The sequence below is a fragment of the Pimephales promelas genome, chromosome 12, assembly GCF_988280905.1.
Source record: "Pimephales promelas chromosome 12, fPimPro1.hap1.1, whole genome shotgun sequence".
Taxonomy (NCBI): Eukaryota; Metazoa; Chordata; class Actinopteri; order Cypriniformes; family Leuciscidae; genus Pimephales; species Pimephales promelas.
The window spans coordinates 19970714-19986347 of record NC_142780.1 but is presented as its reverse complement, the minus strand read 5'-3'; the positions used below and the strand labels follow the sequence as shown (position 1 = coordinate 19986347).

Sequence of the window (15634 nt, the reverse complement as noted above, 5' to 3'; positions counted from 1 at the left end):
TTGGTTATTCACAGAATGATGCTCCTATCGTCATTTTGTAGTCCGGTTGTGTAGTTTATTTTATTTTATTATTATTATACAGAATTCAAGTAGCCTACAAAAATGCATGGCATACTTCAACGATCATATGATTTTCGTGTTAATACAAAATTCTGAAGAAAACAAAACAAAACAGAACAACACACACACACACACACACACACACACACACACACGGTAAGGGTGATTGTCCAAAAAGCCCAAAGCAGAAAGTTTAATTGCATTTTAATGGCATTAATGACATTCTGTCATCAATTTAAGAGATTTTGCAAATAGCTTCAAATCATTCTTCCAGAGTCCAGTTATGTTGTGAGGCGTACAGTGATTCTAGTTTGTTTGTAATATATGAGAGATTTGTGAGATTTAAAAGAGATTTTTGTGATTTAAAACGATGTCGTTTTTAAAAGTACTCGGTGCAAAGCACAATCGCTTTCTGAAATAAATTGGTTTCAGCACTCCGGTGCTTCGAAAAGTGTTTTAACTCATGAAAATAATTATAAAAATAATTATAGAAAAAATATTATTGGAATTATATGATTATTGTATCTTTATTACAACCCATACAAAGTGAACTAAACATAAACAAACTAATTATGATTAAATAATGATTTATATCACACTTTCATCCCTTATGGAAATGTTTTGTCTGCAAAGAGCATGCTTGAGATTAAATGAAAAATAATTTAAATTAAAAAATCAAATAAATTAAAATCAAATAAATTAATCAAATGTATTATGTAATTTAGTTGAAATGTGCAAAAAGTGTGAAATTTTTCATTGTAGGATACATAAATTGCAAAGTATGGAAAAGACCAAAGAGTACAAAACAAGACAAAGGAGATTATTATTTATTTTCAAAGACAAAATGACCCTTTCAGAATTATATATATATAAGTCTAATATAATAAATGTCAAAAAAAAAAAAAAAAAAAAAAAGTTGAGACTGCCAAGAAAAGTTACTTCCTGGCACCCAAGTGCCACTTTTCTTTCATTCATCTCAACCCCATCTGAATGTTTGTTTAAAAGCTGTGAAGTCCTGGCCAAGAAGAAGAGATGAAAAGGGAACGAAAGAGGACAGGAAGAAAGTTTGATGGTGGTGTTTTGACAGTGTTAAACTTTACTCTGTGGCCTCAACTGCACATAATTTGTCTGTGCTTCTCCAAAACTTTGTTTTCTTTGAATCAGTTGAACAATATTTATTAAAAAAAAAAAACATTCAACACAATTTCATAATTAACAAATGTCTTTATTTTATATAACTCTTAATATGTACATTTTTACACAACCATTTACAAGTTTATAAACCAATACAAGTACAAAATAACTTTTTACAAAAGAAATTGTTTTTTTTTTTTTTAACTTATTTGAAACAATTCATTGAACCGTTTTAAATTGTTTGTGTATGTCATGCTCTCTGTCAGAAGGCCAGCTTCTCTCACTCTCGCGCTCACTCACAAACAGCACAAATGATCATTCCTGTTCAAAACCAAATGTTGTGTTATGAAATAAACAAATCTGATCTCATCTATAACATTATTCCAGAACATTGTGTAGGGTGTGTTCACATTACATCACAGAAACCAACTGAAACTACAGCAACACGAGATCCAAAACACAGGAAAATGTTCGATAGCTGTTCTAGATTTACAAACACTGTTATATGCATGAACATCAATTCTTTATAAGGTGCAAGGTCAGGGTCAGCTTTAAGAAAAATCCTGTGATCTTTGGCTCAAATCAGTACAGTAGAGCAAAGGTCTCTATCAAACACAATATCTAGCCTATTGTTCTCCCTTGTGATCTCAATTCCAGTTATCCAACTGATGGTTACAAGACAAGCACTCCCGGCTTTAAGGTTTGTTCTGAATCACATTGGTAAACAGATTTGTGAAGAATTTTCAGGAAAAATGAGCACATACGGTCTACAAATGTAAAATAAAAAGAGCTGCTGGAATTATAGAACGGTATATACTCATAAAAAAAGAGAGAAGGTTCTTCAAAAACACCTTTCTCTGGTCACATCACTCTCACGAACACAAATACAAACACGTCACTCAGCAACTTGCACACCAGCACCAAAACTTCAGTTTGTATAAAAATTCTTCATAGAAAATCTATTTTCTGAGCCGGTAACCAGCACCGGCATTAAAGTCTGTTGTGTCCTAACGGACCAGCGTCCATAAAATCTTCTTGTATCAGGCTCAGTGGAGGAGCAGAAAGATGAGTATGGAGATCAACGTGACGAAACTTGAGACGGGAGACACACGAACACCCGAACTGCCCACGCTCCTCTGCACAACTGGGATCATGGCAATAGGGTCATCTGAAAGTAGAGGAGAAGCATGATGAGTACATTTCGTGATCGTGTAACTTGCGTAAAGGCACTCTAACACCTCGGCTTGAAAAGTCAAAAAATTCCACATCTTTTTCTAAAGCAAATGGACACGCTGCCAAAAGCGAGGAAAAGAAGTTCTCACCTGCTGGAAGCCTGTTTGATGGGTTATGTACTCCTCCAGCAGCCTTTGTTTCCATTTCATCATCATTCTCAACTATCTTTTTCTTGTTCTTGGAACCTAGAACATTAAATGATATAGTTGGACTGTTAGTAAGGCTTCGGTTGTCCTTGTAATCTAGTAAAGATGGCTGAAATGTCTAGTTGGTTAAGCGAAGAACTGATTTGACTTACCATGAGGGCCAACAACATCCACCTTCAGTCTCAAACACTCCTGTCCATGATGGTGAAGAGGTTTGGCTGTGGGAAAACACATGGAAAATTTAGAATTGCAATCTGTAGTAATATATTTGTAAATAATAAATAATTCAATGTGTTATTAAATGCTAAAACGTTCATTTACGTTGGTTTTGTAAGGAAAAGTTTAAATTTAATGACACATGGTATACAAAGTAATAGCTTAGTGTACATATAATAAATTTTTTTTTAAAAATTAAATAATTAAATGTAATAATTTAAATATGCTTTTAAAAGGTTACAAATATTGTTTCCCAAATATCCTGAATAATGCATAAATATATTTTAGTTTTTGGGGAGTCACGCCACATGACATGATGATGAAGGTCTTCAGGGGTTTTCCTGATTTGTTTTTTTTTTACCAGCAAATTTTGTATTTTTTTTCTTCCGACTTATTGGTCACACAACATGCATTTTGTGTGTGTTGATGCACACAACATCTCACAAATACAGACGTGGATACTTACAAATATAGTAGTAACTCTCTCCCTGGCGGAACTCCTTGCCCAGAGTGAAGGGAGTGAAGCGCTGGAACTTCTCCGAGAACTTCTCTGGAGCGTGAGGAGCGAAAGGTCTGGAACACTCCCAGCGCAGCTGATCGAAGGACTGCGGCTTGCAGTTCTCATAGTCCTCCAGCTCCACCATATAGAGCACGTACCGCTCAGCCTCCTGGGATGGGATCTCGCCCCGTGCGTAGTGAGGGCAGATGATGTCTAGATAGTCATTGATGCGGACATCCACGGTGTAATCATCCCATAGGAAGCTGGAAGAAATAAGAAAAAAAAAATCCATGAATGGCTGTCAACCTTCAAAACACAGACACACCTCACGGCTCAAAAAAGAAACTTGATGTTCACAAACAAACAGAAACATTGACACGAAACGGCTCCAGGCAAGCGTCATCAGTGCAAAGCAAAAGCGAGAGCTACACCCTGATGCACGTGTGTGAGTGAAGTGTGTTCACCCTTCACCTGCTGCTTTTATTTGGGTGAAACACCCTGTACAATCCCTCTTTTCTTTTTCTTTTCTTTCTACTCTGCATTTTGGTGTCACGTTGGGTGAAGGAGTGTTGAGGGAAATTGTTCAACTGTGTTTTTCTTAAAGTCCTCTATGAAAAGATTTCCTTTTAATCCATTTGTCTTATTTGATTTCCATAAGCATTTTATTTTTTTTAAACTATACATTTTTCTGCTCAAGTATTTCACTTAACATTTTAGAATAAACTTGAATTTCCCTTTTTTTATTTTGTCACACAAATATGATTGAGGGGAACCCCATATAGGGGGTATATATATATATTACATGTTTACTTTGACAGCCCTAAAATACTTTTTGTTCAAACTCTCACTTTTTTCTGTGAAAATCTTGAAATCCCTTGCCTTTGTGTGATCCATCACAACCTCTTCCTTGTTTTCTTGGTAACAGAGATGGAGCTGCTTAGACTGACTAGCTCTTTGAATTGGCTCTACAAGTTTTCACAGCCTCCTCTCCGTCTGTCTCTCCTTTTATTGTCGTCTCATTTGCTTTTCACATTTTCGTCTGATCTGAGCTTCCCTGCTGATGTTACCAGATGTACAAATGACAATTCCACAGGCCGTTCAGTATGTTGTGCTTTCTATGTCTTTGCTTTCATGTTGTCACTGATTTATTATTGTGAATTTTGTCTCACGTTTCTGAATAACATATCTGAATAAATCACAATGTTTTTTCCGGAACACTCACCCCCGCTTTGACCATACAATGCCCCGGTTCAAACCACATAAAGTATCTGATTAGCTTTGTGACTATTATAAATTATACGGCATTACATTTCCATATAGCTACCAAATATCATTAAACACAGTCACATAAACATTTACTCACACGGCCCTCACATGAACCGCCATCATAACACAAGGCGGCCTCTTTCCCCCCAGCATGCCCTTTGCTCTATTACTTTCTCCCTTTTGGCACATGTATTTGTTGTTGTTGCCATCAGGAACTGTGGTTAAATGACGGGCAGACACACAGGCTCCTGACGGGCCCCCTGTTGTCCACTGCAACCCCCTTCATTTCTGTCTCTTTCCCACTGTGCCTCTGCAGTAAGCATTAGCCGACCTGTCTAAACAGCCCAGCGGTCCATTCAGACGGGGGGTAAACATACACATCACTGCGCTCATTAGCCCCGCTTAATGCAGAGATTAGAGTCAGTCTCGCACGGCTTCTAATCAGCAGCGTGTTCAAAAGACGGGGTGTACGCCTTGCTAAGCCAGCTGACTTTTCTGTGTGTGGGAAAGCAGTGTTTTTTTAATGTGTATTCAATATGGCAATCAACACATCAGAGCTGATGAGACCAAGTAAGGGTGGATGAGATGCTAATGGCTAAAGTGATTCTGAAACAGAAATCAGTGTGAACGGTTTCGGCGGTTTTAGTTTCGCCCTGAATTTTCTTGGGAATTAGACTGTGTGGTTGATTGCCCCGTCTCACTTCCTCTGAAGTCCCTTTGAAGCAGCTGATCTGGAGCTGTTTGAAACCTGGCGGCAAGATCAAGACAACACCGCAAATTGGGTGTCATTAACTCACCCCCCATACATCAGCCTAAGGCACGGGTCTAATCTCTTTTTAGGGGGGTCACCAAGGTGTTTGCCTTTAGATACATTGTTGCCATATCAGTTATTGGATAATATACATAAATATTCCTGATGAATGTCATGAAACATCATTATATGGAAAAATATTTTGGTAACACTTTACAATAAGGTTCATTAGTTAATATTAGTAAATGCATTAACTAACATGAACTAACGATGAGCAATGCATTAGTTACAGTGTTTATTAATCTTTGTTAATATTAGTTAATACAAATACAGCTGTTCATTGTGTGTTCATGTTAGTTCACAGTCCATTAACTAATGTTAACTAATACAACCTTTGATTTTAATAACGTATTAGTAAATGTTGGAATTAATATTAACTAAGATTAATAAATGCTGAAGAAGTATTGTTCACATATTGTACATGTTAACTAATGTAGTTAACTAATGTTAACTAATGAACCTTATTGTAAAGTGTTACCTTTATTTTGTTACTGTACTTCTTTTTATTTTTGATACTGTATTTTATTTTTATTATTATGATTTTTTTATAAACTGTTTTAATTATTCTGATTTCTTTTGATTAGTTTAATTTCTTCCATGTAAAGCACTTTGAATTGCCAATTTGTATGAAATGTGCTATATAAATAAACTTGCCTTGCCTTGCCTACTAAACATTAGGTCTATTATATTGTTAAATTTTATTCTGACAATTATAGACAGGTTAAGTGTAATACATAACAAATTCAGCACATTTGATATACTGTACATCATGTTGTGATACCAAATATTTTCTTTAAATATAATAATAATCATCAATCAATCAAATTCATTTTTTAATTCTGTACATTATAATACTGTTATGTCAAAACACTTTCATAGCACTTACAATTACTTTAGTTTGTAGTGTTTTATTTTTTATTTATTTTGACAAAGTGGTATTGAACATCAATTGGCCATTTATAAGAATATATTGGATTATCTGTGTGAAAGGGTCTAGTGGGTCCTCACACTATGATTCCCATGCCACTCTAATCTCTCTGAACTGATCCAAGGCCAGCCGCCGATAGCTCAAACAATCCCAGATCAGCTCTGTTGTGCTTTTCCTTCTGGTGAGCAGTCACTTCAAACGCCAGTGGCCACTGTTTCCCGTGTGACACTTGGCTCTGCGATGGGCCGAGTGTGAGAGTCACGCTGTTGTAAGAAGGGCAGTGTCTGTACCTGCGGCCCCTGGGGGCCACATCACTCATATGTTTATCACAAGACACAGAGGAGCCTGTGTTTAAATGTTTGCTTGTCGGCTTAAAGAGTTTGATTTTAAAGTTGCACTCAGTAATTTGTTTACGCTGACTAATTAGGTTGGTCGAATGAGTCGACCTCCTGTAGAGAATTTTTAGGCTACTAATCGTCTAATAATGTGTCAGTCGCTAAAAAAAAAAACAGTCCACAAAAAAACATGTTCTTGTTCACCAAATCGGCATATTAGAATGATTTCTGAAGGATCATGTGACCCTGAAGACTGGAGTAATGCTGCTGAAAATATATTAAAATAGAAAATTGTAATAACTCACAACAGCTGTTTTACTTTGTGATCAAATAAATGCAGCCATGGTGAGCATAATAGACTTTCAAATGCATAAAAAACTACTTTAATATGTAAAACTAAAGCTTAATTTGCTCTCAGATATACGTGTTTGTCCCCTTTCCCCTCAATAGTTTGTCTGCACTCCCCCTCTTTCACTTTTGGCTGAATGTTTCAAGCTGTCAAGCGGGTCAGTAATGTCAAAGTTCAGGGTCATACTTTTCAGACACACCCTTACTACACAGTTAGCAGAACACACACGCACACACACACACACACACACACACACTGAGAGACGGTCAGAGCTGTGTGCTTCAGAGCAGATGTATCCACTGCCAACTGCACTATGCTCGCTGTCAGCAGTTGACACACACACACACACATACACACACACACACACACACACACAAACAGTGGGCTCGGTTACTGAAAACCTTTAAGACCTGCTGCCTGTCATGACAAGTATTATGATCCTATTTTAGTGGCTTGTTCTCACACTATCAAGTAATAAAACCTGTCTGTTCAAGCGCGTGCACGAAGCTTTCACGCTATTTTTGTCTGTCTGCCTTTCTTTCTCCACTACAAGTATAATATACAGAGACGTCTCAGTGTTACGCCTTCGTCCCGTTAAAGTCTGACAGGTTCAAGGTGCTAAGTCACCACTAAGTGTTTTTAACCTCACCGCTCTCACTTTCTTTCCGAGCAGTCCTTCTCGTCGATTACAGGCTGGTAATTACCCCAGCCGTAGTGGAACGGGTCGGAATGCCAGCCAGCTAATCCGCTCTTCCAAACCAGGGATTATCACACGGAGCACACGGATCACACCGCTGCTATTCACCAGCACCAGGCTTATCCAATACGGCCCGTTTGCAGGGGTTAAAGTGGGGGTGGGGGGTTACAGATACATGTTTCAAGTCAAAATGGAGTGGGGGTAGGACTGCACAATATATTGAAATATCGCAAATGTGCAATATGATCATGATATGCATATGACAAAGTCTTGATCTTACTAAAATGTTTTAATACTTAAAATTAAGTTTCAACAGAGAATAACGATGGTCTCACATATACTAGGTCCATTTTATTGTCCATACTGTTTATAACAGGAGTTTTACCAATATTTTGAATTATGTTCTGCTTTAGGTTGTGTTTTAGGGTTAAAGTAAATGTCTGTAAACTTGTTGTTATTGCAATCAAGCTATTGCATTTTTTCTTCAGTACCAAGCAGAAGCGGAGGTTGTGTGATTGCACAGATATGAGGCTATTTCAGTGAAATATTGTGTGAGTTTAGAGCAGACAAACAAAATTTCACCCTATCCATCACTGTCCTTTTGCTCCACCCCTGTCTGTTAATATTTATATCTTTCTATCTTCCACCCCCCTTCCATCTTCTCCACCCTTTTTCTTTTCCCATTCTGTTTAAAACCACATTATAAACCTGGGCCTCTTCATTCAGGCTAATTTTTTGGAGAAACATTCCTTTCTTTCTATCTGACCTCTAACCCGTCACCCATCCCCCGTCCTATCTTTCTCAGTCCGTTCCTTACAAAAGCCTGATTTCCCCCTCCTCCCTTTGTCTTTCACTTTTAAATGGATGCTAATTGCCTGTTGATACACTAGCTTGTTGTTTGGTAGCATACTGTGAGTTTTATTCAAAGTCAGCGTCTCTGTCACAAAAAAGTAAATGTGAAATAATAAACTGAAAGCAATATTCACTGAGAGAAATAAAAATGATCATCAAAGTGATGTAAGCATTCTGTAGGTGGCGACAGTGAGCTGCAGAAGACGCTGAAGTCAAACACTTGACTTGAAGTTAGTAAGTAACACCAGGAAACAAGTTTCTGGTTCTTTTGTTTACATTTGTGAGGTCACACACTTTACTACACCGACAATTACACAATCTAGCACACTACAGACAGAAAAACAGGAAAACTCCGACTCAACAGAGCAGTGAGAATCAAAATAGTAATCAGGGACTGAACAAGATAGACAAAGGGGGATGTGTGGGAAAAAAAGTGGATGGAAGGATGGGAGCATGGGGAGGGTAAGGACATATAAAGAGAAATAGTAAGGAAGTCTGGGCTGGAGATAAGGAGAAGAGAGGAAGAGATCAGAATAAGGGGCTTTTAAAGGGATTCAAATGGGTGGAAAACAGCAAGAAATGTAAAAACAGGTCCAGGGTCATTCATATACATAACAACTTTAACCTGAACATCAGATTATTTCCGCCGATTATTAATCATCATACCCTAAAATGGAACTATAATCTGTGGAAAAACACAACAGAGCTATGGTTTCGTAATCAATCAACCCCGTCGATGGTAGAACATTCTATAATGCTTTGTGGAATTATGGATTATATTTTCCATACACATCCATTTCTGTGTAAATCGGGATTATACGCCGCTGGATTACACTGGAGTCTATAAATATATACAGTGATTTTTGTGTGAATGGGTCATTCAGCCAGATTACACACATCTACGTATAATCTGAGGCTGAACCGTCCGTTTTACAGATTACAGACCTGCCTACATAGCCGGCTGTTTTTGCGTGCATCTATGAGCCAGAAACAGAGGTAAAGGAAATAGATTTACAGCCTGTCTGGAATCTGTCTGGATATGAATTGCTGATCTGTCTGCTCCCATCCTCCTCCTTTAAGACAATCCAGCACTAAATGCTCAGATACATGTAAAAGATCAAACAAAGTGAATCTGGCAAGGAAGGGATGGACAAAGAGGAAATGGAGTGGACAATGAGTGGACAGCTGAAAGGTCAAGTATAGCAACATGTTTGTTGGAAGGAATCCCAGTCTACTAAATATACCCTAATCGCACATTCCCCCTGCATGCGAGCCAGCAAAACTTTGACGAGGGATCACAAATGCATATGACAACACATATGTGAAAATAAACACATGATTCAAGTCGAAAGTAATCATTTGATGATGCGAACATGACGAGATCGTACCCTTCCCCTTCGGCGCAGTCAGCGTGCAAGCGTAGGCATGAGTCAAGCACAAAAACAGACTGTCAAAAACAACGTCCAGATGTCAATCCGGACCTGAAAATCCAGTCTCCTCGAGGCGCAGACTCACGCACATACCCGTCAAACAAGAGAATCAGCCACGTGCTGAAGATTAAATCATTACTGTTCATTCACACCCATTCAAGCAAAACAGTCTAGTGTGCGTTTGTGTTTGTTTGCACACAAACACTTTTACGCAACAGGCAGAACTAGATGATCACGCCAATTAATATTTAACATCTATCTGGCATTGATTAGTCGAGCCTTGCATAGTAACTGATTGAGTTTCACAGACTGATTGAACAATCGCTGGCTTTTTATGGAGGTCGTTAAAAGAAGAGAAAAGCAAAAGGATAAACCTGATAAAATTGCAGTTTTTTCTTTTTTCTTAAGATTAATGAGAAAGATTTAACTTGGAGAAAAACACAGTTCCCACCACACCTGCCAGATTATGACTAGCTCAAGAAGGGATTATATTTACAACTCCAGTTTTGATGTGTGGGTGTTTGTTTCTAACATTTTCAATGTTGATAGAGTGACATTGCCATGGTCTCAGTGTATGTGTGCAAGAATGAGAGCTTTAAAAGTCGAGATCCGCACAGATTTTTAATGTAGAGATTTTCTGAGGGCTTAGCGTTTCGTTATTACACATTTTCTTGTTGTGCTTACGCAACCCTTTCCGTGGATGTGGTCCATGTCGGGACTCGGGATTAGGGACTGGACAACGCACCAGACTGCTGCCACATAATCCCCTCCACCTCTTTTTCTCCATCTCCATAGAAGTCTAACTCAAATTACCAATCCTACCCGGATCCAAGGAGCTCCTATTACTCCATCCCTGTCTCTTCCACCTCATTCTTTTCACACCAGGTCTCTATTACATGATTTCTTGAAGCTATCCCTCCTTCTGTCTGTGTTCAGGAACAGCTGCTGCTTCTCTCTCGACCTCTCTCTGCTGGCTGATATTGAGCCAGGCTCTTCTGAGACCATGTCTGGTTAAGGCTGGTACACTCATGTTGAGCGAATACGACATTAATAAATTGCTCACTGAAAGCCGACTGAATCACAACAGTCGGTGTGAATCACCTGTGACATCATGAAAACTTCCAATCGGATCATGACCATGAGCACGGATTCGGTTCAGTTATCACCAGTTAACTTTTATGACAACAGGCTTATCATGGTGTACGTGAAAAATCCAGCTGAAACAAGTCAATGTTAATGAGAAGCGGGAAAAAAGATGCCAGCACATGGTCAAAGGTTCTGTTTTTATGGCCAACAAGCTTCTGTTTTTCTTCGCAAAAACCAAAGCCTAATAAATTGCTCTGATTGCTGTCTTTCGTATTGATCTCTGGAAAGTGCCTGATGACCTGTCCTTCTTCACTACGAGGAGAGATTACAAATGCAATCATTTGATGAAACACACATCAAAGTGATGTAATGTGTAACAGTATTAATTCCATACTAAGAGTAACAAGATACCTCCCATAAAAAGTGCAAGCTACTACTAGATATATTAGTCCAGTGTGCTCATATCATTATTTAATGCTTTGTGTATCTGTACAAATTTGGCTAGATTTACTTTACAACAAAAACACTGTTTTGCTGTACATCTACAGGTTTGTGTGAGGGACAAAGTATAGCCTAGTAAATAATAAATATCATCTAGTAAGACGCCCTGTCAATAAAATGTCCACACAAATAGTAAAACTAACATGTGTGCATGTATATTTAGGCTGATCTGTCTGTCCATCTGTCTGGTTTCTTTCCATGTACTTCTCGGCCCAGCTGCTGTCTCTTATACTGTAATTATCATGTCATTCACTCACGCATGTTAAAGGTTGTTAGACTAGAGACAGAGATAATAATCAAAGCAATGAAGTGTGTGATAACTAACCTGAAAGCGTAAACAACTTGAACTAACATAACTTGTAAGCCAGGGTAATGATTTGCCAAGTTAAACGAGTTATGTGTTTCATTAATCAAAACACAGAATGAAAACAGTTGGGAGGAAATTACGAGAAACTGCAACAAAACATTACAAACACAGATAAAATAAGATGTCGCTAACGGCTTGTGAAACTATTTAGACTGTTAATGCAGTAGGCTAGCCTACATATAGCCTATACCTAACTCATTTAATAATACAGCGTACTTTATGACTTAAGTTTGCATAGGGTCCAAGCTTTTACAACTTGTGATAGCTAGGTTTTAGGCTACAGAGATTTCAGATATCACAGATGAAAACCAACAAGAGCTACATCATATAAAGAGAAAAATTATTTACATAAAGGTGGAAAACTGCGGAGAGATTTCACACAAATAAAGGAGCATGCAGTAAAATACTTACTTTGCGTTCGAGCTGTTCCAGTAAACACTGTGTCGCTCGGCAGACGCGTACCAGGCGCTGACGCTCACCGCAAAACACACCAGATACAGAAAATCCATTGAGTCCGGGATTTAATGCTCTTCAGAGGAATATATACGAGTGCAAAGGATTGTTTTGCACGTTGAAGATGAAAATATAAATTTCCCTACAGCAGTGCAAGAAACCTTGAAAAACTATTGATTCGGTTTACTTGAATAACAGGTTTGTATGTGAGTCTCTAACAGACACAGTCGCAGTAAAGCCTGAATAAATGTGCGCTCGGTCCTCTTTATCAACAAGCTAAAGAAGCCACGCCTTCAAGTCTAAGCAGCCAATGAAAACAATGACACTTTTTATGTCGACACCCCTCTACGCACAGGCTGTCAATTGAAGTGAACAGATTATGACAAGTACTGTCTGTAAATCAGTGTTTTAGTATCATTTATACCCTATAGCCTAGGTTTAATTTAATGCCTATTTTGCTTTTTATTAATTTTGTCATTTTGAGCTTTGTCCTTTGATTTTACAGTTTATTTATTTTCAGTTAGTAATTTAGAGCTTTAACTGATTGCCAAGGCAACATTATATATATTATGGTAGCACTTTATTTCGATAGTCCACTTTAGACATTCTACTAACTATAAGTAACTTTTCAACTACATGTCAACTAACTGTCATTAGAGTATTAGTAGACTGCCAGCTTAATATCTGCTAACACTCTATTTTGTTGGTCCCCCAATAACAGACATTCAACTGACTATAAGTAACTTGGCGACTACAAGTAAATGTATTCTCCTAACCCAAAGCCTAACACCTAAACCATAACCTGACAGTCTACAATAATATACTAATACTTTAATGAGAGTTACTTGACATGTAGTTGAAAAGTTACTTATAATTAGTAGAACGTCTAAGTGACTTTTGAAATAAAGTGTAACCTATGTAGTAAATAATATTATATGTGTGGGTTATTTCAGCTTTATTGATCAAAATGTTTCTAAGAATAATAACTGTAATAACAAAAATCTGCATTTTTAAATATTAAAATGTAGTTGTCTAATTCTAACTCACATCCTTCCTGCGTATACCTAATATACAAGTATTTGTTTTTTATTATAAAGTAACCCAATGTTCTATTTTGTTCATTGTTTTACATTGGTCATTTTACATTTATTTATTTTTTAATCTATATGCCTTTTTCAGGGTTTTCTCAATACAAGCCTGAAATGGCTATATTTCTATAGCGTACCTGCTGGATATAACCCTGTTCCGCATTAATCAGTTTGACAGCAAGTTGAGTAATTTACCGTGGGCAGTCTTTTCCAGTTATGAAATATTACGTTTGGAAACATTGCGTTTCATTCTGTAGAATAACAAACAAAGCAGGCTTGTCCTGGGTATCAATAAAAAAAAAACAACAACCTGTAATCCTGAAAATCCCCGTTTACACCTGTTAGCGTTATTATGACATCCGCATACAGTCATCAGGGCTTTTCCCCCTCATCCCACCTCCACAGGGTCCCTCTAATCCAGGCCTTGATACTCATCCTCACAGTGATAGCAATTATCCTCTCTTTTGTCCAGGTCTTTTTGACTTGAGGGTATAAGGTGAGTCTGGTGGAAAGTGTGTCTACCTGCGAACTATTTTGGGCTGGCTAGGCAGGGCTGGGCAGGCTCATACATGCTCCATGTTGTTGAAGGCTTCAGTTTGGGACGATTAGTCAAAACTGAGTGTATAAGTGAGGGTGCTTTTCCGTCTGCTGTCCCAGGTGAACAAGGACATTATGGATCTACAGTTTTTATTCAGTCTGAGAGTTCAAGCAGAATAAAGTATGCTTATGAGCTCCATCAGCGTAGGAGGTAGAGCTCAGAGCAGATCTACCCACAGCAGGCTTCCCTTTACAGTCGGGCTTGGCATCGAGCGCTGAGCCCTATCACAGTCTAGGACAGAAGCTGAAATGTCTTATTCTCTCTTTTCTTTGCTCTAGTACACACTGTCTTTTTTGTTCTCTCACTTCCCTCCTACACAGTAGCCGATGTTGTCTATAAAGTGTGGATAGATCCGTGCAAGACATTTGTTGGGCCATACTTTCCACTTGTGTGTGTGTATGCGAATGAATGTGAATGGGCAGTTGTCCAGCGTCCAGAGCAGTGTCTGAACAAAGGCCGCATTTGAATAACGGACTGCAGCTTTACAAAGCGATCAAGGTGTAAACGGCTTCACCATTCAGCCTGGAAACCCTGCATCCAGTCCAACACAAATTCTCTAATGTCGTGTTAATGTTACAGTATGTAAAATTGCTCCTTCATTGTTCTTGCAGCATTCAGCCAAAGTGACCATTTCAATGGCCCTCGGGGTCATTTAGCGAGGGCAACTTTGAGGTAACTGCTTGCAGGATATCTCAACAAAGCATTCATGATGAAAAATGAGAAGAAGGATCATTTAAACAGCACTTCATAAGGTGTTGTTATTAGAGTTAATTTAGCGTTTAAGCTGTCAAGTTGCTAATGGATATCCTCATGGGCTCCGTGCAACAAAGAAATTTATTCCCAGCTTTGATTAGCTTCTAACTTCAGATGGGAATGATGAAACATCTCATGAAACATGTATTTATTCCTCATTGAGAAACAAGCCCATAGCTGTTATCCTGAGCTCAATATGTCTCCATGGAACACTTACTTTGTTTGTTAGTTGCCTGACATGCAAAATTACGCCTTAATTATGCAACAAAAGAACTGGCTACAATAATAACATCGACAACCTTTATATGCTTCAAGCTGTGTCTGCCCTTTGGGCACTGGCAGAAAACATTTAAATGTTTTGGTTTCTGTACCTCACCTGAGTCTATCATTACTAAATATCTTTTTTTTTTTTTTGTTAATAGCAACACTTGCTCCTAAAATGGAGAAATGGTTGGAGTGGGTGGGTTAATGATGATCAAATATGGAAAAGATAGTTAATATGGAAAATGTGGTTAATATGATAAAAGGTGAAGATGGGTGTAAAAGCCGTTTAGGGTTGGGTTGGAAGTGGGAGTGTTTCGTTGCGTTAAAGATACAACCAGAGGCATACAGAGAACCTGCTATTGCGAAACACTGAGAGGGAGAGAGGTGAAAAGGAGAAAAATGGAGAGCAAAATAGATTTACTTTGGAGGTTGCATAATATAAATGAACAAAAGTGATGGATGACCTGGAGAACGGAGTAGGTGTTCATGTAGGAGAACATCAACAGAAAACGAAATAATCAAGAGTGCAAAAATAGAGAAAAGGAAAAAGCCTGGCACTCCCCATATA

The 15634-nt window shown here is 38.1% G+C and overlaps 1 protein-coding gene across 1 annotated transcript; it reads right to left on the bottom strand.

Annotated features, from left to right (window-relative positions):
* Positions 1 to 1264: 1264 nt before the first annotated feature.
* On the bottom strand, positions 1265 to 12611 carry efna1b (ephrin A1b). Its single transcript, XM_039679991.2, has 5 exons — positions 12322 to 12611; positions 3256 to 3551; positions 2726 to 2791; positions 2517 to 2612; positions 1265 to 2362 (listed from the first exon to the last, which is right to left on the bottom strand). Exons 1-5 carry the CDS (start codon positions 12417 to 12419, stop codon positions 2241 to 2243), a joined length of 678 nt encoding a protein of 225 aa, XP_039535925.2. The 5' UTR covers positions 12420 to 12611; the 3' UTR covers positions 1265 to 2240.
* Positions 12612 to 15634: the final 3023 nt, after the last annotated feature.